Genomic DNA, 24858 nt, shown 5'->3' on the forward strand with positions numbered 1-24858 from the left:
GAAAGTTTTATGAGTGGGTCAAGGGCTGAATCCGGCCTTGACATACGCCATGCATCCTCGTGGTTTGGCGCCAAACGATGGTTAGCGATTTTTAATGGTAAAGTTATCGAGTATCAAACGACAATGTTTAATAAAAAATGGGGCTCGTACGCGTTACTATTTTTCATACGATTTTACCTAATACGACGATCCGAACGGAAATCGTAACATGCGTTAGTTTTTCGAGAAAGTTAATAAAAAAACTAGTTAACAAGAATACAAAGTTTATTTATTTGATTTACAATGTTTTTTTAATATTCGATCACTTTCTGCAATTCCTACTTAATGCACTGTTTTCTGTAAATAAACTAGATTGCAAATGATTTTGAAAAAAATATTGTGTTCCAATATATTATTCATTCTTTATTAGGTGTTTTTGAGCTAACTTATTCCATAGATTTTCTATTCAGTATTCGATCGTTGCAGTGGTGGTTAAAATCTATCAAAATTTTAGAGTAAATCATTTAATTCATTTGCGTATTAATTCTATGCTTTCGTGCCAGTTTTGGGATCGTTTCGTGAATATACAGTGTGACTAGTTCAAAATAGAAAACCTACTGAGAAAGATAATAGATCCCTTTTCTGAAACGTGAATCAATAAAGACAAAAGAAGAGAAAAGCGGGTGCAGTATTTTATGTGTGAAATGTGGATATATTGTGCCTGCAACCGCTGCATGTAAAATTTTAAACTTAGAATTTATATTTACGTAAAACGATTCTTCCTACTGTGTGAATGTTGTGTCTGATTAAATCGTAAGCGAGAAAATATAAAAGTATAAAAGTTTATTAATTTAACTATGACGTTCTTTGCAGTCATTTTTTATTCATTTTAAACTAGTATTTCAAATATACTGCACTTCCTCTACGTTTTTAGAACATATCGATCATTCCCAAGAATATTTCGTTACCAATGCAACATGATTATTTTCAAAGTTACTCTCTGAAATAGTATAAGTGTATTTCAAAGACAAAATAACCGTGAAATAACGCAAGACTTCAAACAGTATTTCAAATGACGTTATTTCAGAATGCACCACGGTCTGCTGGGAAATAAGAAATTACCTATTGTTTGAAAGGTAAATGTATTTTCGTTTCATTCTGGCCTTTGTTTTTCTTCCCCTGAACGGAACAGGTAGAATAACTTTTCTGGAGCAGTTCTACGTTTCTGATAAATCTGGTGGTAACTACGATTTTCTAAAAATTTCTAGTGGTTTTGAAACTTCACTTCAATATACAGTAATATACGCATAAAGCAGTTTTACCGCGGTTTATACTTTTCCTAAGTGCAGCTATTTTTCAAGCCACAAATTGATCGTTGGTATGGTACAGCGTAATTAAAAACCGATAATTCATTAAAAGAAAAATAAACCATCGCACTGATGGAACGTGACTTTCTCGAAACCAAATAACTGGGTTACACGGAGTATTATGGCACAGTATTTATTTTATCGATACCACAAAAAAAAGGAGGGGTCAAAAGCAGACTGAGCAACGTTGCCCAAACTGCAAAATGTTTTCCATTTGAAATGGAAAACCTGAGGCCAAACGACATGCTTTGATGTCTGTCGCTAGACACTCGGACGGTTTTGCTTTGTCGTCAACAATTTGTATCCAGTTACGTCGATACCCTGCTTTGCATATTTATAAGACCACGCTTGGTCTTTCGAGTTTTAAACGATGTGTACGTTGTAATTGTATTCTGTTCCGTTTGTTTTATCCTAGAAACGTACAATCGTACACGAAAGTATCCCAATGCTTACGTTTACAACGTTCAACTAACCAAATATGAATATTAAAACATTTGATATAATACAATGATGGGTTCTAAGACCCCATAAGTGAAATTAGAAAAAGGTTCAACGATATACAGGGTGTTCGGCCACCCCTGGGAAAAATTTTAATAGCGGATTCTAGAGGTCAAATAAGACGAAAATCAAGAATACCAATTTGTTGATGGAGACTTTGTTAAAAAGTTATTAACGTTTAAAGTTCCGACCACACTGAATTTTTTTCTGGAAAATGCGCAAGATTTCGGTGGTATGTCTATTGACCAAAAATGATTGTAATTGACCCCCGGAACCGAAAATAATTTTTCCAGAACGATTTGAAACTTTTCAATTTCGTCGAAAAATTTCAGCAGCTACCCCCTTGTCGATTTTTCTTAAAAATTCGTTTTTCATTTTTAGTAATTTTGTTTGACGCCCTACAGAAAAGTTGTTTAATACTTTTTTGTAGGTATCCATGAGCTCTACTTCAGAAAAAAGTTTCATTGAAATATATTCACAATTGTAGGAGTTATGGCTGTTTGAAAATTGGACCATTTTTATGGGGTTTTTCTCATTTTGCGGGGTCAAGGAACAACTTTTCGAATATTTTTGCGATTTGTACATATTCTACATTAAAATACGCGTAGTTTGCTTTTTTAAACATTAAAATCGTCCAATCCATTCAGAAGTTATGGTGTTTTAAAGATTCGCATGAAAATTCGGGCAGACATTTCTAGCCAGAAATTAGATTTTCGGTAAGGAATTTTTTTCTCGAAACTGAGTAGGATTTCGGGGGTATGTCTGTTGACCAAAAATGCTTGCAATTGACCCCTGCAACTAAAAATAATTTTTCCAGAACGATTTGAAATAATTTTTTTTTCAGGGTAACCACACAGTTATGGTCAGACTACATTTTCAGTAATGAATTTTTTTCTCGAAAGTAAGTAACATTTCGGGGGTGTATGTATTCACCAAAAATTATTATAATTGTCCCCCGCAACAGAAAATAATTTTTTTAGAATGATTTGAAAATTTTTTTTTTCGCCGAAAAATTTGAGCATCTGATTTTTTTCCTCGAAAGTGAATAAGATGTCGAAGGTATGTGTATCCATCAAAAATGATTGTAATTGACTCCCGCAACCGAAAAGAATTTTTCCAGAACGATTTGAAATTTTTAAATTTAATTGTTAATAACTTTTTAACGGAGTCTCCATCAACAAATTAGTATTCTTGATTTTCGTCTTATTTTAGTCTCTAGAATCCCCCATTAAAATTTTTCTCAAGGGTGGCCGAACACCCTGTATAAGTGGCTCACAAAAGTACTTGAACTCTGACGATTAAGTCAGAGTTAACGATTTCTGTTACGATTTTCATTATTAATAATTAGACTGCGGAGTTTTATGTAAATTCATATTTTTATTAATTGAATTAATTAAATGAGAGCTTTCTAAAGGGTCATCTCAGCCCCTAAATATAATAATTCATATCTTTAAGTATTTCTTACATTTTTACATATTAAGTGTATTCTATAATTTTTTGATAATACATAATTGTAATCCAATTCTGCATTTGATTAAATCTTCTTCGTCTAACTTTCCGAGAGATGGTACAATACAATAATATTTTCCATTATATTCTGAAGAAACTAAATACGCTAACATCACTAATAAGGCGTCCAAAAAAGCTAATTGAAAGAGAAGAAAAAGCAATTATACAAAAATTCAACCAAGATCCTTTTCATTCTCACAACTGGAATCAATGGCGGCTGCACAGATCCAGAAAGGAGTGCATCGTGTCGTCGATCATTGAATCGACCTGAAGGATCGACATTGTAATTTGAGTGGAATGTGGTTCGATTGCGCCTTAGTTAACGTATTCTACTCGACTATCGTAGATTGGCTGTCCTCTTCGAAGTCCTCACGAGGATCCTTGTGAGGAGCAGCGCTAAACATGGCGAATTGAGGGCGAGAGCGGAGAAAATGCCTTGGAAAGCAAACTATAAATTCGCAATCGCAACGAAAATTATTCGCCATCTATTTAATTCAGTTTCGAATCGATCGTCGATCTGTGGAATTCTTAAATCATAGCACGAGTTTCGTCGACGCGATTGAGCTTTTAGAATTTCTGGAGAAAAGAGAACAACGCTTCCTCCGGAGACAAAGCGTAAGCAAAACGCTGTCGTTAATTAAAAAGGCCAATTTCCAGGTGTCGTTTTGTGATTGCATTGTTTCGCGAGTCAAAAGGTACGGTGCATCGAAAATGCAGTTCGCGCTTAACCAGCACCTCGGGATCGTCTCGAACGTGGAACAATACTAGGGTTTTTCCACCACGAACGAACTAGTGGATTTCTTTGTTTAAGTTACATTTTTGGACAAAAAGGAATTTTTAAGAAAAATCGACAGGGGATAGGTGTCTAAATTTTTCGGTGAAAAAGAATTTTTTCAAATCGTTCTGGAAAAAATATTTTCGGTTGCAGAGGTCAATTTCAATCATTTTTTATGAATAGATATACCCCCGAAATCCTACTCAGTTTCGAGAAAAAAATTCCTTACCGAAAATATAATTTCTGGCCAGAAATGTCTGCCCGAATTTTCATGCGAATCTTTAAAACGTCATAACTTCTGAACGGATTGGACGATTTTAATGTTTAAAAAAGCAAACTACGCGTATTTTGGTGGAGAATATGTACAAATCGCAAAAATATTCGAAAAGTTGGTCCTTGACCCCGCAAAATGAGAGAAACCCAATAAAAATGGTCCAATTTTCAAACAGCCATAACTCCTACAATAGTGAGTATATTTCAATGAAACTTTTTTCTGAAGTAGTGCCCATGGGTACCTATAAAAAAATATTAGACAACTTTTATGTAAAGCGTCAAACAAATTTATCAAAAATGGAAAACGAATTTTTAAGAAAAATCGACAGGGGGTAGGTACCTAAATTTTTCGGCGAAGAAAAAAAGTTTCAAATCGTTCTGGAAAAATTATTTTCAGTTGCAAGGGTCAATTACAATCATTTTTTATGGATAGGTATACCCTCGAAATCGTATCCACTTACGAGAAAAAAATTCTTTACCGAAAATACAATGTCTGACCATGAATGACAATTCCCCTGAAATTCGGCGAAATTGAAAAGTTTCAAATCGATCTAAAAAAATTATTTTCGATTAGGGGGGTCGAATACGATCATTTTTAGTGAATACACATACCCTCGAATTCCTACACACTTTCGAGAAAAAAATTCTTTACATAAAATATATATAATGTGTGGCTAGAAATGTTTTCCCGCATGCGTATGTTTAAACCATCATAACTCTTGAACGGATTGGAGAATTTTAATGTTTCGAAACGTAAACAACGCATATTTTGGTGGAGAATATTTAGAAATTGTTCGAAAAGTTGTTCCTTATATCCGTAATGTGAGAAACCCGCCATAAAAGTAGTCAAATTCCTCGTTTTTATCACTTCATACGTAGTTATAGTTCAATTATCCAGCATATTTGATTTTTCGGTATTGCCTTAGTCCCGAGTATACCGTATAATTAAAATTTTACTGTACAATGATTCTGTAGCAACACCTCCCGTGCTCGCCACCAGAAGGCTACGCTCTTGTCTCTCTCGCAAGCGCTCGACTAACCCTCCCGTTCTTATAAGCTCCTCGACCGACTATCCAATATCTCAATGTCTAAAACAAGACCTGCTAGGATGCCTTACTGATGAATCCACATCCTTTCTTATCAAAAAGAGGCACAGAAGCACGCGACAGTCTCGTGTTTCCCAACATTCGTTCATTTCCAATTTGTCACGATAAAAGTTCGACTCATAGAGATAAAATAATGCATTTGACGTCGGATAATTCCGAGTTAAGCTAGCGGAAGGGAATCTTTTATAGAAGTTTTCGAATGAAAAAGAGGATGTTTGGAATTTGGCGTAAACGGTTGACAGATAAAAGATGATGCCGTCGGGAGTTTTTCCTCCGGAAAACTGTGCTTGAGATTCGCGTCGGAAATGGTTAGCGTCAACCGCCTGAGATTTCCAAAAACTCTCTGTCGCCCGGGCCGCAAGAATAAGCGTTTCGTCGAAGGGAAAAGGGTATAGGTAGAAGGAGAACGCTTCTACGAGCGAGCAAGAGAGGGATAAAAGCGGCGGAGAATTGCGAAATGCTTGGCCCGCATTCGCAGTAGTTCCAGTCGTCCATTGTCCGCTCGCACAATGGGAATCTTTCTACCGACGCTTGTTGCTCCGATGGTGGCTGACTAAACTTTACCCGTCGACCACGTGCATCCTGCACACCCCACAATTTCGCGCACAAACGGACAAGCATACAGAGGTACAACAGAGGAAAAAGGAAGCAGAAATACGTAGAGACAGACGTGTCAGTCGGTGTCCCTACAAGCACAGTGGGATTCGTCTGGGGATAGGTCAATCAATGACCTATTTAAAGCGCCTTCAGTCCGACCTCGTGCAATCTACCACTACCGCCATCGTATCCTGACCGACGCGACGCTTCGGATCTACAGTAGCTAGCAAAAGTTTAAGACGGCTACCTTTTCCATTGATAATCACGCGATATTACGGATACCAAGCAACCAACGTAGTTGGTCTTACAATCCTACGCTCGTACTTTACTTGCGATCGAACAACTTCTGAAACTTAAACGGTAGTTGGGATTACGACAATGAAACTTTCGAGGCATGTGGACGTTAGTTAAGACGAACGTTTAACTCGTTCACTGCCAGGCCAAACCCAGACCAAACCCCTTAAACTGTCATCATTGCTTTTAGACAATTGGAAATTAGCATAATCATAATTTGTCATAGAGCTTATTTTCACAGTCTCGTTAAAATTCAAGAGTCATATTTATTTTCTTTAACATTTAATCTTGAGAATTAATTTTTCAATTTTATTGGTCTGACTCAGAGATGATTGATGTGCCTATTTGAAAAAAAATAAGAATTTATTTTAGATTTATTTTCTTTAATATGTAAACTCCTGAATGAAAAATCATGTCACCCATATGTGGCAAAAGACGTGTTAGAGATCTGTGTTAAAGATGGCGGTGCCTCGAATGAATGGTGCAATAATAAGTTCTATCGACACAATACATACATTAAATTTCAGTAGGAAAGTATAGCAACAAGAAAAATATGTTCATAGAATTAGCAAATGTTATTGGAAAATCTGAGAGTTTGTTTTCCTATTTTCTATTCTAAATCGAACGAAGTGCACGAAACGTTGTTCGAACCGAACAAGAATTTTGATAATAAATTTTATTACATTGAGTAACCGTGTATCTCTTTACGACAATTGCAAATTCTAAAGCTCCAAAACATAAAAATAAATTTCATACTGGTTATCCACTTATATTTTGTGAAATCTGTACTATTTATTAAATAGTACAGATTAAAAATTTTCTGACAATGAATAACACGTAAAAATACTGATTCAGTAATCGATTATGTTGCACGTAGCATTAAGAAACTAGCAAAACTGGCTAAAAAAATAATATTGAAAAAGATCAACATGAGAGTGAAAGTATAATTCGTTAATTTCAAAATGGTTTTTCTATTTTCTTTTTAACGCGATCTCCATTTAAATATATTTGTTCGTTCCGTCACTGAAAAATGTAATTTGTTGTGCCAAGCCCAGAGAATGGTTGTAGCTCGGTGTAATTTAAATCACAATGTTTAAATAAGAGATGTTTAACGCACGGTTATCGCAACACATTTCCAGCGTATTTCTTGCACGTGGTGATGTTTTCACTTGAATATTTTACTCGCATATTTTCACAAATTGTACCTGCATAAACATCCGCGGTCTATTTGTTGCTATCTTTTATTCCTTACCACGCGTAACCTTGATCATTATTATGTTATATGTAGGTAGATTCGTCGTAATAGCCACTTTTAGACGTTAGAAACAAACCTATAGCGTGTAAATATAAAAAATTATGATCACCCTTCGGTAATTCGAAATTTTATTGTATATATTGGAAACCACCGTTAAATCATCGCGTTCCTTGTAAACATAGCGTAAACCGTTCCTCTCTTCAATTTCTTTTCTACGCCGTACGGTTACAGGTAGAGGATGCTGAGTGCCAACAACATAAACACCCGGTATATCTGTCGAGGCATTGATAATCTCAAGAAACAAGAGAATGATTTATCAGATCGCAGATTGCGCACCTACATCGCCCAATATGCAAGTATATTATAACTGTAACGTAATAACCTGAAAAATATTTTGTGAAAACGCAAACGTACGCGGAGTAATACTTAAACCGACATTAGATCACTATAGGAAAAAATAACCACATAAAACATCCCCAAATCGAACGATCAAACTGTATATATTGTATAAATAAACATAGGGGAACGTGTTATATAAACACGAGTTTAAAAATACATTTTAACAAAAATTGCATCAAATATAATGGATTTAATCCCCTAACAATTATTCTTAAATGGAGAACAGATTTTGAAATGAAAAAGTAAGCGAAATTATTCACTTGCGTTTACGTAAAACGTGTTTTCCTTTATGTTTACTCATAATATATTGATACAGTTTAATTGTTTAATCAAGAATATCCCGTATATCGCTAACGCGTGGGAACCATTTAAATGATTTAATTAAATTTCGTGCCTGCAATATGATTCGACTGTTTTATTAATTCGAAGAATTTTTAATTAGTAATAAATGGCTATTTTCTAAAAAACAAAAGTGGAAACTTGGTGTACATGACGCCGCGTAGCAGAACGTCCGTAAGTTCGTTGTTAAGAAATTATAACAAAAGTTGGCAGTCCATTCACGAAATTGCATCCTCTTAACGAAGCCATTTGCTAATAAATTTTGCAAAGGAGCAAAATGATATACGATGTTAATACCTTTTCTCTAAATAGAGTTCCAGGATACTCGCAACCGACAAGAAGCACGACAAGTACTCGACGTAGGAAGATTTTCAAAATGATTTATGATTCTTATAAATCGTTGCATATTTCGTAAAGACGATACGATTCTTTCGTGGCAGGAAAAGAGCCCGTTTCAATTAATTACTGACAAATTCTAGCGAACACCGTGCAAAGTGATTCAACGTCTATCAGAAAACGTTTCGTAATATTTTCTAGCCAGCAGCTCCGGAATTTCTGGCACATAAACCATATACAAAGTTCATATCCGCGTATCAACGATTAGAAAACATTTTTGGCATTTTTAACGCCGCGATCCATCGCTCTAAACAAAACCAAACGGAACTAAAATTAAGGAGGTATTGCTGTCTAGACTATCAATTTCACGGCCCTTTTTGTGATTTTTTTTTTTAATGATAGATAGGCTGTTTTGTACTGAGACTTTGTAGATATATTTATTCATCTTATAAGCATGTACAATATTTTTTTCACGGAAAAATATTAAAAATCGTGGGAATTATAACTTCTTATTTAATGGTTCTTTTGGAAAAGATGCTCCAATGACTTCCAGGATTCCAGATAATTTGAAACAGAGGGGGTTAAAGTATCTTCATAAGGAAGGTTATAGTTATAGCAAGAACTAGGGAGAAATCAAAATCCTGATAAATAAAGAAATGGCAACGCTTCAAGTTTCGAATTTCTATTTGTTAATCGTTCTTTTGTCTTTAGCGTATCAAAAAAAATAGTAAAACTCAATATTTTTTTAAATCTCTAGTTTCAGCTATAAAGGCATGTCTGCTGAATATTCTCTCCAAATTTGAAGTCAATCGGTTTTCTAGATCTTGAAATATCATGTAAGCCAATTTAAATGCGTTTTTTTAAACAAGAAGCTATAACTCTCGCAATTTTTAATATTTTTTGATGAAAAAAATTCTATACATACCTATAAGACAAATAAATATATCTGCAAAATGTCACTACAAAACAACCTATCTGTCGTTAAAAAAAAATCACAAAAAAAGGCCGAAGAAATGACAGCCTAGACAGCAATACTCCCTTAAGCTTGCGATACAATGTACAGTTTAACGCCGTAAACGCATACCAAACTACACGTTCGTGTCACTTGACGTCTTCTGTATCGAACCGAGAGAAATAGAGTTATATTCTTTATACTTGTTACAACTTCTTAACAAAGTATTTACGAACTTTTATTGCACGACATCTTAATCTTAGTTTTCCTTGTAAAACTCACCGACAAAGTGTCGAAGTTCATCGATTCCCGATCTTTAAAACACGCAAACTTCATTAACGAGCTAAACAAAAGTCGAATTTGACCGGAAAGAATTCAACCGAACATGCTGGATTTTATGTTTGCGCTAAGACCATAAATTCCAAATGGTGTTGTACGCGAGAATTTCGCATCGGATATACCTAGGTGGAAACTTACCTATTCCGGCACGCGAGGTGGTACAATTTTGACACGAAACCATAAATCACAACTATGCGTATACACTAACGGATAAAAGTTTAGGACGACTACTTTCTTGGTAGATTAATCGCACGATATTGTAGATACTAAGTAGCGAACAATTCGTGTTTGGGGTTTACTCGTATATGCAATTTATTTATGATCGAACAACTTTCAAAATTATGGATGATAGTTGGGATCATCACAATGATTCTTTCGGACGCTGTATTCGCAGCGAATGTTTGTTTAACGAATACTGCTAACATAATATGTTAAATTTAGAGTATTTAAAATTTATAATCTGCGCTCAGAAATAGTTGCAAATTACCAAATATTATTGAAAAATCTGAAACATATTTCAATTTATAAAAAAGCGAGACACAAATTTGAAGAAACTAGCTGCTACTCGATGGTCCAAAAAACGATAAACATCGAAATACTAGAGAAAAAAATAGTTGCCAAATTAGCAAATATTATTGGAAAATCTGAAACATATTTCAGTTCGTAAGAAAGCATGATACTAGGTCCACAGGCAAGATGGTTCACAAAGCCGGATAAACACCTAAATACTACAGAAAAAAAATGGTCCAAAACACCATCATTTATCCAAATAAAACCATTTTCAGGCTGTTCGTATGAAGTGGAATCTGGGATACAAATAATTTAGACAGTAACCGTTTGGTACCAACATAATAAATTCGAAATCCAATACTTAATTGCAAAAATCGAAGATATCAAAACTATATTCAATTTTCACACGTTCCCCAAAAGTTGCATCTTTTAAAACGTATCCAGTAAAGAGTCACAATTTACTACCAACAAGAGAATCTAATGTTCGACTACTGTTCGCTATAATATAGCAATCTACGAAGAAGGTAATCGTCTTAAGCTTTTGTCCGTTACTGTACCGATCCATGGGCCGCGACGAAGCTCCGTGCACGAGCTAGTCGGGACAGAAATATTAATATCACCGTTTCTAAACGACAAAGTCGTCGGTTCCGTTCCAAAAGGATATGGATTAGTGATGAGCGCCAGACACCAGTTGCGCGGTCGTGTACTCTGATCGAGGTATCGCATAACAACCGGCACGAAACCAGGATAGGGTAGCTCGTCGCCCTCTTCCTCGTCGTCCTCTTCGTCCTCGTCGTCCTCATCGTCCTCGTCGTCGTCATCGTCGTCGTCGTCGTCCTCCTCTTCTTGGTCCTCGTCGTCCTCCCGTTTGGCGACGACGCGTTTCACGATCGACTGGCCGCCCCCGTCCTCGTCCTCGTCGTCCTCGAGATCGCTGAGTTCGGCCACGTCGCTGTCGGAGCCCTGTTCGCTGTTACCTGTTCCGGCGGCCTTCGCCGCGGATCGGTACCGATATCCTTGCGGGTAGTGCAACGACATGCTTCTCGAGACGCGGTCCGATCGGGCGAGTCAGAAAACGAAGAGGTTCGGCTCAACGTCGAGCGCGCCGGTCGGGCGATTTCCAGAAACGCTCGCTGGAAGATTTATCACGAGGCAGATGCTCCCTGAGCGGTTTCGACAACTCTGACGTCGTTGCTCCAAGCGACGAGACCAGCCGTGACGGTAAAACCGACATCGAGGACCCGTATCTCGGTCGTTTCGACTATCACTCCGATACCTCTGGCGACACGAACACGTTGTTCCCCGTGCGCTCTACCGGTAGAGGCATTTATCGAGGCTCTGTCCACGGTCTCGGGATCGAAGAAGTCGTCGCACGTCCACTGGCCGCATTTTACGTTGGAGCGGCAGCGATGAAATCCAGGTGCGTGGCCTCGCGATACGCGCTTGCCCAGTTTCTCACCTGCAGTTCTCACCTTTTGGTGCCCTCTTACTCGGTGTCGGTCGGTCCGGAGCTCACCTGCTACCAGGTTCGTTCGCGCTGTGGCGGACGCGGCCGAGCGGCGGTTCCTCGATATCGGGCCACATCGAGCACCGACGGGTACGCGCGACCACGGGTTTCACCTGGCTTTCGAAGCCTCGACCAGACTCGTCCGGACAGGGGAGACCGTTGGTCACCAAAGATGGGGAATGCAAAACGCGTGAGCGGCGCGTGGTTTGTCGCGTGGCACCCTCCCCCCGTTAAGTTATGGGATCTTGTCCGGGGACTGGGCCACCCGCGGAAAATTTATCCCCCGTCCGTTTGGTAACTCGTGCACACCGATCGTTCCGGTACACGTACAACGTCTGCTTGAATTAAAAAATCTTCCCGGAGGAAATATACGCGATGTACCGCGGACTCGTATCAATTAACCGAGAACGTACGCGTCGACGGCGCCCGGTGCAGCGTCGACCGGTGACTGAAAAAAACGTCGAACATCCTTGTCGACAAAACTGAACGCATGCGCGACCCCTCCGGCCGTACCTCCCTCGCTCATCCGCTTCATGACCTCCTGCATCCTCCCTCGAAAAGATCTGGAGATCCTCCTACTCCACTGTCCTCCTCCTCCTCCTTCTCCTCTTCCTCTTCCTCTTCCACTTCCTCTTCCTCTTCCTCATCCTCCTCGTCGTTGCTCTGCCCCTCCGTTCGTTCGGCGTATCTTTGCATGCGTACGCGAACCAAAGGAAAAGGAGAGAATTAACCAGAAGCCGAGCAACCAGCCAGAAACTGTCTTCTCAAGATTCAAGAGATCTCGTCGCTTTCGTTTTCGTTGCCGTTAAACTCTGCCACCGGTGCTTTCTTTTCTCTTTCTTTCAAGGTGACTTGTTTCGCGTCGAACGCAATCGCGATTTCGGTCGTAAAACGTTACGACCACGGTCGATTACAAATTGCATTCTCTTCCGCGGGAACAAGTTCGTTGATGAACCATTGTCGACACACGAGCCGAGGTCTGGGCTTGGAAGAGGATCGTCGAAAATGTCTCTCGACGTTCCAAATTGTACAAAAGATTTCTCGTCTGTACGAATTAAGGAAAAATTACATACGTTGGTGGATGGAACAATATAATAATAATAATAATAATTCTTTGTTTAACAAATTGATTCTCCCTTGTACAAGTTTATAAAAGAAAAGAAAATTTAAACATGAATTAATGCAGAATTAAACTGCTTGTACTATCTATCATAATAATAATAACAATAACAATAATAATAATAATAATAACAATAATAACAATAATAATAATGATAATAATTCTTTGTTTAATAGGTTCATTCTCCTTTGTACAAGTTTACAAAAGAAAAGAAAATTTAAACTACTTCTACCACCAGACTATACAGAGGAAACTCAGAGGATATAATTCCGCTATTTACCACCTTCCACACGAAAATCTAAATTTTAAACAACCATAAATTTAGTCTTGTATCCTCGGTACAGTACATAATGTTTTGATGTACAGGTAATTATCAACTAACAATTTTAGATGAACGTGTCGCCTACAAAGGTGGAAGATCGACGGTTTCCTAAATCTGAAATTCGAGAGATCTCGTTCCGGCTTCCTTCCCACTTTCTCCTCTTGCCCGCTCTTTCATCCTCTCTTTTCCTCTAGTGGTTTATATACTGCGTCTATTTTCGGTTGGAATTCAACACGAGATTTTGCGGTAGGTACCGCACTACATCGCTCTCGACAAAAGTCCGTCGATGACCAAAAACCAATACTCGGGGGAAAAATTATGCTGGCTCGATTCGAGATTATAAATGTATTCTGTCATGGACCTAAATGGACTCGCGAACCTGACGCAAAAATATCAAATATTTCAAACATTCGGGCACGGTGCGTTATTAGCTTCGAATAAATAATTTTTACTTCAACATCTTCGCTTTATTAAACAAAAAATAAAGTATTTACAATCGTATGTAACAAGTATTGGTTTCCTCGCTCTCAAGGTAACGATCGAATCTTTTATTATACAGTGCAGGTTGTAACGCATAGTTTAGTAAAATTTACTACACTTTACGATATACGTATGTGACTACCTGCAGGTACGTACTACGGACAAAACATGCTCGCGTAAACGACATATCGATAATATTCTTTTCCTATTAGCGTAACGATCTTCGTTCATCGCAATACTTTAAAGGGAATTAAAGAACAGTTCAAACATCTACAAAGTTAAGTTGTTCGCTGACGAAGTGTCGCTGCTCCTCTAGCATTATTACTAATCGTTCGGGATCCGTGACAGGTAAAGAGCATGTATGGTGTTGGCAAACATAAGCCGTTGCTCGACCATCCAAAGGCTTCATCCTGCTGAGATGTTCGTTTTTACGGAATAATATATTACTAGACTCATTGTGATCGACCAAGAAAAGAGTCTTGCCAGGTATTAAACGTTCGTACACGACGCGAAGCAAGTCGTTGGTATCCCTCGCCCCTCGTTTTCCAGCTATATAAATCTAAAAAGCAAAATTCACATATGCTCGCATCCAGAGTTTATCAAGCTTCTAAATATACTTACAAGTGGAGGTCGCTGATTTTGTTCAAACTTTTTCTGGTAATTCTAAAGCAAAAATAAGTAGACATATCGGAGCACCTGTGCCAATGCTCGACCTAACAGAGGATGATTCTATGGTTAAAAATAAGCCGAAAAAAATGAATAACATTTTTTCCATTTAAGGGTTTGTTTTCGAAATAATTTAATTTGAAAATTTATCAAACATTCGTGCGATTTAATATGTTTTGCTTGGCATGTCGGTCCATTAATCACTGGTTCTACTTACGTTGAAGTTCATGAATTTTTAAAGTCAGTTTTTTATTTCTACTTATTTTTACACATAGAATCACTGCCTGTCAGGTTGTACTGTAGAAGGAAACTTCTTATAAACGGTAGAAGAAAATTAATATACTATTACACTAAATATATAATAAAATTTAGTTAATACTGTACGATAGAGGCTGCAAGGCTCGATAGATAGTACAAAAATAGTCAGACATACAAAATATTAACAACAGTATGTCTGTAAATGTAGAAAATGTAATTCAAAAAACATGTTAGTAAACTTACCTCTGTCCAACTAATTTCTTTGCATATTACCATTCTTTTAAATAAGACACATGTCTCCTCGTTCTTATGCACGATTTTCTTGTTTGTATTAATTTACATAATAGACATATTTACGAAAAATTCATTGCTGTTGTAAAATGTAGTTTTTAAACTTTCTTCTCGCCATTGTTATATGCGCATGTAATGCATTCACTTTTACAAAATGTTTATGTTTCACATATTTTCACGATCCATACCATCCGAGTCATTGTAAACAATAAGTAAGCAAACAAACAAATTTAAGAAGAAATAAAACAAAAAAATGAAAAGGAATTTGTATCGCTTGTGAGATTCTAAACCAGAACTTTAGGATGTGAATCTACTACCATTCACCTTGAAGTAATTACCGTGCTTCCACGAGAAGAAGGCACAGCGTGTTTACATCCCCACTCCTGCTGCAGTCCAGTGACTCACAGGTATTGGTCGAAAACTGTGGCGAAGATCGGTGACAGCCAATCAGCGGACTGCAGCAAGAGTGGGGATATAAACACGCTGTGCCTTCTTCTCGTCGAAGGACAATACAGATGTGCCAGAGTCTACGATTTTGAACGTGTGTTAACAAATTAAAAATTCGTATTCTGAATATACGTGTAATTATGCATTTTATTATCCGCGTACACGGATTCATTCAACATGTTCGAACGTATCCGTGGTAAGCAGACGCATCTGTTGGTCGCGTGATGACTGGAAATATTATTACATCGAAAAGAAATTGTCCATTATCAAAAAATGTTGACACTTCGGTGTTCCATAACAAAATTAAATATTACTCGAATGAAACTATGTCTAAATATTTCGTAATTGTTTCTCCTCGTTTACTTGTTACCCTATAGCCTTAACAAACATTATGATAAGGTTTATTTTTGTTATGATTTTCTATTTTTATGTTTTTTAAACGAATTAAAATACGGACACATTAATTATACAGATACCCGTATCTTTTAGTATCCGTGAAATAGATACCCATAATATATTAATGTTAAATATCTTTTTGGATATGTGTCTGGTTATTACTGCTCTAGAATCGCCGGAAGTAGTTTGAATAAAATCGTTGACCCCACAGATGCGGTCTCTCCTCGTTAGTAGATGAACAAATTTCATACGTACCTGCGTTGCATCATCGTGATAGCGTACGAGCGCCAATACTAGTTGTGGAACCGCGATGGGTCTTTGCACCAGTAAATGTCTAAATGCTCCAAAAAGACGGACGGCTTTATCCTTGAGTTCGTTGCGACCTAAGTAATCCGCCAGTCTTAGCAAATTTTCGGCGGCAATCGAGTTACCGGATGGTTCTGCTCCATCATGGGCTGCACATAAAATTATATATCTTCTCGAGATACGTAGTCATGTCTTTCTCTTTCATTCAAGTTTTGACCTAATATCAAAGCCGCGAGCGAAACTACCACAGCCTGATAGACTTAATGGTTGGACGTAATGAAACACTGAGCAGACCGTGCTATAAATATTTGGACACGCTCGGCTTTACTACAGAATGTAGGTTTCCTTGATTTCATAGCTCAACATGACCGCAACTACCACGTATACTATACAAAACTGTGAGAATGTTAATCGTCGAGCTAAAATTATCACAAAAGTACGTAAGCATACCTTCCTTGAGTCGGAGAATTACAACGGAATCGTCCGACGTTGTTGAAAAATATCCACCGTTCGTTTCGTCCCAGAAAAGTTTATCTTGAATATCGTGTAATTTTTCGGCAAATTCCAGCCATCGTTCTTGTAAGCTAGCTTCGTACAAGTCCAACAATCCTTTTACAACGAACGCGTAGTCGTCTAGAAAACCGGATATGGGAACACTCCTAAAAATACGACATTAAGAACGGCGTTATATTACATAATTTTCATAATAATAATTTTATACTTACGTCTGTGTAATTGTATCATTATCACCACGGTAACAACTACGAAGTAGTACACCTTTAGATTCATCGAAGAGATAACGTTCGATAAATTTCGCCGCATCTGTCGCATATTCGATGTATTGTTTATTACCAACTGCCGCTCCTCCACGCGCTAAACCGCTTATCATAAGGCCTAGAAATAAAATAATTATCAACGCAAGAATTCTAAAAATCCAAAATACAATAACATACAGCCATAAGAAAGAAACATTATTTGTAACTGCTTACCATTCCATGCCGTGATAATTTTATCATCCAAATGAGGTCGTGGCCTTAGTGACCTAGCTTTGTATAAAATGGAACATGCCTTTTTCAAATGTATCTTCGTTTCTTCGTTAGTTAGATTAAAATGTTTAGCAGTGGCTTCGATTCCATTGTACACCATCAATACATTTTTTCCTGTTAATTCGCCATGAGGATCCTAAAACCAAGGAAAATTTATTAAAAATTGGAGTCGATCTTAAATACGAAACCTAGTTAATTCGACACCTGAATAATTGGAATTACTATATGCATATAGATAAGGTTCGTCTTTCGATTTAGACGTTAACTAAAATATATTTGCTCAATGAATAATTTACACCTTTTAAAACTACACCTGAATTCTTTTAAATATTCTGTGTAATCTTGATATTTTGAAAATATATAGCATACTTGATACTTTTTTACGTTTCCAGACTCCTTTACATTGAAGTGGTGACAAAAAATATCGGACAATTTAATGTTCTTTTCGCTTGAAATTTCTTCATCCAAAAGCGACTTAACTTCCGTGGCAGACCACACATAAAACGCACCCTCTTTTTTTACATTTGCATCAGGCGTGGGGTATGAGTCTGCATCTTCTGCACTATAAAAACCCCCCGCCTAGAATAAATAAAATAAATATTGATACTTGATACTATCCATGACCGATTATTGTGTTACAATGTTGGTTTGTTTAGAAAAGAAACATAATATACTTCTACGTATATTGACACAAAGGGTAACAATTTTTTAAAAGCATAAAAACACTATACCTTGTGACGTAGATCTCTTATTACATAAGTAGCTATGTCATCAACAATTTCAGCAAAAAGAACATCCTTTGTTGCAAGATATGCATCTGCATAGGACTGCATTAACTGACCCTGATCATATAACATCTTTTCAAAATGAGGAACATGCCACTCACCATCTGTTGCGTACCTTGAAAAACCCTAATTGAAAATATATATTAAGTTACACTTGAAACTTGTTTTCAAATAGTATTAATTTGTATTATCACTGCTATTGTAAATTAGTATTAAAGTAAAGTATTTAGAAATGTTTTTATTAGTTTGACGTATTTTATTAGTTAAATAAATTTAAATTCTTACCTGACCTACGTGGTCGTGAATGCCACCATAGGACATTTTTGTCAAAGTATATACACACATATGCAGGCATTGTTTAGCAAGCTCGTCGTTGGGTCGACGCATATACATATGAAACAAAAAATTAAAATTCACTGGCTGTGGAAATTTAGGCGATTGCATATAAGATGATCCAAATCCACCAAATTCAGGTTCAAATTCATTCGAAAGTTGTTGAATGCATATCTTTCTACACTCCAATGAAGGCACTTCGTGTGTCTACATCAAAAAAATTGCTATGCAATAATAGATATAACTCTATTACCAAAAACAAAATATAAAAAAGATGCAAAAATTTATCATTCGTTGTCTCACCTTTGACGTGTATGAAAGTTCAGAAATATTTCTTAACGTTTTGAGATTATGAGCGCCAGTTTCTACCATTGTAGATCTAAGTCGTTTCCACTATAAACCATGAAAAAAAACGGTTACATTTTAATGCGAGATGTCGGTTATAATATAATTAGAATATACACATTTCCCATGTAATGTATCTATAAATTATGTAATTTATAAATTCTAAGAGTGGACGAGAGCCCGGGTCAAGTCGGGACCCGGCAATATTCAGGTACCCAACTCAAAATGTATATTAATATTGTGTACATATAATCTTCCATCTTATTATTAATAAATTAACCTTCTGTGTTCAGACCTTTTGAGCAATATTGAGCAAGATTGTCTTAAATCCAGTTTGTCTGGATGTATCTTCTGGAGGAAAGTATGTCCCACCAATTATGGGTGTTAAATCAGGGACAAGAAATACGCTCATTGGCCATCCACCATGACCAGTCATTGCCTATATTAAATATTAGTTCTTAATTTAGGACTATTTAATAATTACTATCATCTTTTAGGATATTTAACCATTTTCCAGTCACGTTTTAATAGCATATTTTACAGCTTAAAATAAGACGAAAATATTATATATTTATGCTTTCAAAGATATTTTACTAAAAATATATGAAAAATAAGAAATACAACATATGTACAATGTTTTCTTCTTATTTTAAAATATAGAATATGCTGTTAAAGTATGATCAGAAAATTGGCAAGCATGCTGGATTTATTTAGAATGTAAAATAATCATATAGCTACCTGTATGAAAGTCATGTATATCTTATCGATATCTGGCCTTTCTTCTCTGTCTACTTTTATATTAATAAAATTCTTATTCATTATCTCAGCAATTTCCTTATTTTTGAAGGATTCTTTCTCCATAACATGACACCAATGGCACGTAGAGTAACCAACGGATAAAAAAATCAATTTATTCTCCTCCTTTGCCTTCTTTAAGGCTTCGTCGCCCCATGGATACCAATCAACTGGATTAGTAGCATGTTGTCTCAAATAAGGAGATTTTTCCAAAGCAAGTCGATTAGTTGTCTCTTTTGGATCACTCTTAGAGTTACTAGTCGAAGCCATATTTGCAGAAAGAGACAGAAAAGTCAATGACTTATCTTGTATCCTATAAAATTGATTATTTACTTATTTGTACTGTTGACTTTTCCGCAGACCTTTATTAGTCTTGTAGACATAAAAATTAAGAAGGAAAGATTTTTAATTGAAATGTAATCAAATAACAACATAAAATTGTAACTTCTATAAACAATTACCATTATTAAACAATAATTTCTATAAACAATTCTGCAAAGCAAGGAATGAAATATTTTATATTTTTATAAACAGTTTCACATATAATTTAAAATTAAAAAACAATACTGTTTTGTTTCTAAAAAAATACCTAATATATGCAATTCAAATTTTTATATATTTCTTTTAGATATATTTAAGTAGTCAAATAAGACAAATTAATATATACAAATATTAAATTGATAAGACACTTTTGTATATTATTTTTTATTCAATATTAAAATATACATTGAAATTAACAAGATGCAAAGGATTCCTTTTAAATGATAAAAACTGTCGTAAAAATTATATAAATTTACATTTGAATGTACTACCTGTCTAGCCAATGTACACCGATTGATAAGGAAGCACCTTGAAGTAAATATAATTTCGCGCCTCGATTATGACCGCACTGTTGTTTAGATAATTCGGATGTGTAGCGAAATATTGACAAACGACAGCATCTTCCCAGTGTCATAACAAATTTGCAATGAAATTATATCTAATGGAAATTGAAGTTTTAATTACTGCTACTGTTAAGATAAACGTTTGATATCGTAAATTTATTCGAACGAAACGTTGAACTGTCGATATGTAAAAACCCATTAAAGAGCTTATTTAAGAATGTAAAGAACGAAAACTATTTGTTATTCGTCACAAAAAAATTTTGCACCTAATTTTTAAATGTTATTTTAATAAATAAATGTAAAATACAGTAGACGTAATATGAGAAATTATGCAACAATAGGTTATCGACAATGACATTTAAAACAAACATAATTTCTCTGTAACAAATGAAAGCAGATCAGAATAGAGTTTTATTTAAAATTTCTTTACAATTAATTAACTTACGTTTATTAAATTAAAATTAACATTTTGAAAGTAAGCTTGACGAGCATTCAAGTAAAAAAGTGGATAAATTTATACGCACACGATTAATCACGTTCCGCATATGTTTATTTACATGTGTAACAAAGAGAACATGGTAAACTAGTACACTGTATGGTACGCAAATAAAAATATGAAAATGGCGAAAATTTTTGACATATCCGATAAATTTGCCGTCTAGCGTAAACCTATTGCTCTAAATATGTAGATAAAATATGACATTATGATAATGAGAAACAAAACAACCAGTATAAAAAGTATTACATTTGTCAAATAAAATCTATTTTATTTAAGCACATATACCTAATGAAATAACAAATTTGTCCTCTGCCCGAACATTCACTTTTGAATACGCATGAGCAGACTTCAGTCATGCTCCATCACCGTAAGATGGCGAAATACTAGTTCAAATTTTAGTTCAAATTGAACTTCAAAAGTAATGATTTTGTCTTGATTTTTGAATGTTCGTTAACATTTCTATAAAGAAATGGTACATGTATCCTTGTGTGCGGATACTCGGCCAATGCACACAATTTATAATCGTTAATGGTAGAAATAGGCCTCAATCTGATGGGTCCGCAGCATAATGGACCAGAACTAGAGCTGTTGATTGAAAAATAGTTTCGAAGAGTCGACAAAGGCAAACTAACACTCACCTTCTTTCTCGATTCTCCGAAGCTGCCTGAAGTAAGCATGGTCACATTTCGAACCTTTTCGTGGGAGTCGAGAGAAAGGCTCACATTTGCCTTCCTGCTCTTGAACAACTGAAATCCGTGACAGGTGTGCCGTCTGGTAACACTCTTTAGACCAGTGATTGGGCAAGTGCGCATCCCTCCTGCGCATGAAAGTAGAGGTGAAACATAAAACCGATGATTCTATCGTCTCTACGTGAACAGTATTGTTTTTTAAGGATAGTGTTCATGTTTGTGCCTATTTTGGATTAATACTTTTAATAATAATAAAATTGTATACGTGATTTATTCAGTTTTTAATATTATATCGTGAAAATATGTATTTGTCAAGATTTCAGCCACCCGGTATGAATCGAATAACTTAGTTACAAATCTATGTTAAAATTGATTAAAGTTATATAATAATGAAATATTCCTAAATAATATAAGTTGTAAAACAGATAGTAAATTAATTAATTTAATAAACTTGGAATTCTGTGAATTAGGTCTATGGTGTATATTATATTTAATATCAATATTTGTTTTGTTATATAGAAAATTTTTAATTATATAGGTTTTACACTTTAAATTCAACTTTTTGTTTATTCTAATCCCGTGGAAAAGGTTTTATCGAAAATCAAATTATATGCTAGCTGATCCTTCAAATTATAACCATTTGGTAGATGCAATTGATGAGTCTTGCAATTATTACCTCCACAAATTGTCATAGTTGGTATATGAACAAGCATATGAAATTATCATCAACTGTATAATTCTCATATTATACTTGTACATAATTATGAATGCCATATCTAATTGCTTATTAAATAAGTAATTCATATACATTTTTGTATTATATACAATAAAATTATTCAATTGTATTTTTATTACAAGAGCTTAAGAAAACAAGTTTTTAGAAAAAGTTGAATTTGATATGCAAAACCTGTATTGTCATTGCATTCAAACAAATTGTATAATTACAAAGCATTGTTAGATAAGAATGTTATTTATATTATTAATAAAATATGTTTTTGAGGCTGTTTATAATTCTTATTAAAATAATTCATATATAAAAAATAAAACATATTTCTGTTTTAGCAAAAGTGAAACCTCGTTATTTTGCTAAACCAGAAGGAACGGATCCTTTTCAAAAACTTAAAGCTACCACAACTATAACTTTAAAAGTATCTCTAGCAACAGCGTTGTATGATGTATATTTGATTACCCGATGTAAGACAATACGTGAATCTCTCTTCTGTATGGCACGTACAATGGTACCAATAAATTTTGGAGCTATATATCTGACATCTGCTATATACATATCAACGCGTTTAAGACAAACAGATGATTTAGGAAATTATATTATTGGTGGTATGTAAATATATTCCCCATATATATCGTATTACATATAATTAATATATTCATTGTCCATTGATCTACTTATTATCTGACAAGTTTTGATTCAGGAATCTGTTGAATATAGGACTACCATCTCTTCAATTAATCTAACTTTCTATCGCTTCATATAATGATTAATTTTTCATCAGACTAAAAATAATGTGTATTATATAGATAATTTTATTTTCAGCAATTGCTACTGGTCCGTTAATTCATAATACACTCAAAACTCCCTTCGTTATTTCTTTCCAACTGACGATGCTGCTTGCATTTTGCGCAGTAACCACTAAGGGATTAAGATCAAAAGAACGTCCTGAATTTAAAGTATTTCGTAAAGAGCCTTCTAGCATTGTGCAACACTATGACTAGGATGATTATCAAAACAATCAATGGAATATTGTACTAGTTTATTTGTAATACTATAGAATTCATGATTAAAATATAATATATACAATTATTGTCTTTAATGTTTATTTATTACTATATAATTCCAATACATACAAAAATTTTGAAACTAAAAATAGTTGTTTCGCCAATATTTAATTTACGTTAATGTTTCTCCTTTTGTAACCTGTGCAAGTAATTATACTCATAAATTACAGTTATATTATAAATGCACATAAGTTTATTAACATAAAATACGTCATGTTTATAAATTTGATATTCACATTATACAATTAAATTATGAATAGTAACTTACACATGCTTCAAGATACTCTATTCTTCTTTCAAGTGTAGTGAGTTTTTCATTAAGAAAAGCTATCCGTGATCTGCAGGACATATCTAATGAAATAAAGTATGTAGTTTTATTACTTTAATGTATGACTAACATCTGAAATTGAATTCTGCTATTTCTATTTCCATTAAAAATTTAAGTTTCTATATATTCTGCAAGTTTTTGTAAATTTTACTAAATTTGAGGACTTATATTCGAACATTCAAATTACTTTACAAATTTGAAGGTTTATTTTAATTCTGTTCATCTCCATTTCTTTAGGAAAATTCTAATTATTATCTAAACATTCTAATCAATATAATCTGGAAAAAATTCTTAAATCACAAAACAAAATGCAAAAATAGCAGATTTTATATCCAGATGCTTCACCTAATAATTTAATCGAATTACCAAAGGAATTAAGAAACTCGGTTATTTTCTTAATACTACCAGTTATAACTTCGATATATTCTCGATTTGCCCAATCTTGTTGAATTTGCTTTTGTATAGCTTCCCGATGTACAGCGGCCATTTTTGTCACTATGTTTAAGCAGTGCAACTGATGCGATATGTTATTTCTGAAAATATGTATGTATTAAATGTCAAAATAATTATAACACAGAACATAATATTTATCAACAGTTGTCATTGCGCTCTTTAAATTTTAATTCTCTAGTTGAAAAACAGATTCTTCCAAACATAAAATTCAAAATCATGATTACTGTATAGGTCACACACAAAACTTTAGCGGCCAAATGATCAATTGATGCATATTCTAAAGGAGTACATGCAAACACACCTGATTTTATACAATCATCTACAATAATTCGTGCCGTCTAAGGGAAAAATCACCAACATCAGCTACTGTTAGTGGTAGTAACAGTAACGCTAGGCGGTAGCAGTGTTATGTACAAGTAATTCGATTACGTTCGTTTCCAATTACGGCGATTCATAATTTTTCATGATTTCTTCTGATTAATGAAAGAGAACATGACTGTTCTTTACACGCGTCGTTAGAATCATCAGCACAGTTTATACAGTTGATCCACTCTCCCAATTTTTATGTTGTCGGAGGTTCATGTGG

General features: G+C 35.1%; 4 protein-coding genes across 17 annotated transcripts in view; 1 reads left to right on the top strand and 3 right to left on the bottom strand.

The window, feature by feature from the left end:
* Window positions 1-12618, bottom strand: part of Ca-alpha1t (Ca[2+]-channel protein alpha[[1]] subunit T) — a 118533-nt gene extending 105915 nt beyond the window's left edge. For all 4 annotated transcript variants that reach the window (XM_076773044.1, XM_076773045.1, XM_076773042.1 and 1 more), the window contains exon 1: window positions 11193-12618. In XM_076773044.1, the coding sequence (XP_076629159.1) occupies window positions 11193-11566 (374 nt within the window). In that variant the 5' untranslated portion in view covers window positions 11567-12618. The remainder of the gene's footprint in view (window positions 1-11192) is intronic.
* Window positions 12619-13919: 1301 nt separating this feature from the next.
* On the bottom strand, window positions 13920-21772 carry LOC143345682 (spermatogenesis-associated protein 20). Of its 9 annotated transcripts, none has more exons than XM_076773047.1 (13): window positions 21294-21567; window positions 20438-20604; window positions 19569-19938; window positions 19126-19269; window positions 18789-18878; window positions 18438-18692; window positions 18099-18278; window positions 17737-17946; window positions 17311-17503; window positions 17047-17215; window positions 16772-16980; window positions 16271-16470; window positions 13920-14516 (listed from the first exon to the last, which is right to left on the bottom strand). In XM_076773047.1, exons 2-13 carry the CDS (start codon window positions 20578-20580, stop codon window positions 14220-14222), a joined length of 2460 nt encoding a protein of 819 aa, XP_076629162.1. In that variant the 5' UTR covers window positions 20581-20604; window positions 21294-21567; the 3' UTR covers window positions 13920-14219. The 9 variants fall into 9 exon arrangements, with proteins under 9 accessions (XP_076629162.1, XP_076629167.1, XP_076629166.1 ...); XM_076773052.1 differs by lacking the exon at window positions 21294-21567 and adding an exon at window positions 21034-21271; XM_076773051.1 differs by lacking the exon at window positions 21294-21567 and adding an exon at window positions 21034-21271 and having other exon boundaries at window positions 20438-20635.
* Window positions 21773-21844: 72 nt separating this feature from the next.
* Window positions 21845-23513, top strand: LOC143345685 (uncharacterized). Its single transcript, XM_076773058.1, has 3 exons — window positions 21845-22027; window positions 22760-23032; window positions 23250-23513. Exons 1-3 carry the CDS (start codon window positions 22000-22002, stop codon window positions 23426-23428), a joined length of 480 nt encoding a protein of 159 aa, XP_076629173.1. The 5' UTR covers window positions 21845-21999; the 3' UTR covers window positions 23429-23513.
* On the bottom strand, window positions 23509-24839 carry Hspc300 (haematopoietic stem/progenitor cell protein 300). Of its 3 annotated transcripts, none has more exons than XM_076773061.1 (4): window positions 24574-24839; window positions 24186-24352; window positions 23760-23842; window positions 23509-23630 (listed from the first exon to the last, which is right to left on the bottom strand). In XM_076773061.1, the coding sequence occupies exons 2-4, from the start codon at window positions 24304-24306 to the stop codon at window positions 23604-23606; spliced, it is 231 nt and encodes a 76-aa protein (XP_076629176.1). In that variant the 5' UTR covers window positions 24307-24352; window positions 24574-24839; the 3' UTR covers window positions 23509-23603. The 3 variants fall into 3 exon arrangements, with proteins under 3 accessions (XP_076629176.1, XP_076629177.1, XP_076629178.1); XM_076773062.1 differs by lacking the exon at window positions 24574-24839 and adding an exon at window positions 24497-24514; XM_076773063.1 differs by lacking the exon at window positions 24574-24839 and having other exon boundaries at window positions 24225-24557.
* Window positions 24840-24858: the final 19 nt, after the last annotated feature.

The sequence above is a fragment of the Colletes latitarsis genome, chromosome 9 (genome assembly GCF_051014445.1).
Source record: "Colletes latitarsis isolate SP2378_abdomen chromosome 9, iyColLati1, whole genome shotgun sequence".
NCBI classification, from domain to species: domain Eukaryota; kingdom Metazoa; phylum Arthropoda; class Insecta; order Hymenoptera; family Colletidae; genus Colletes; species Colletes latitarsis.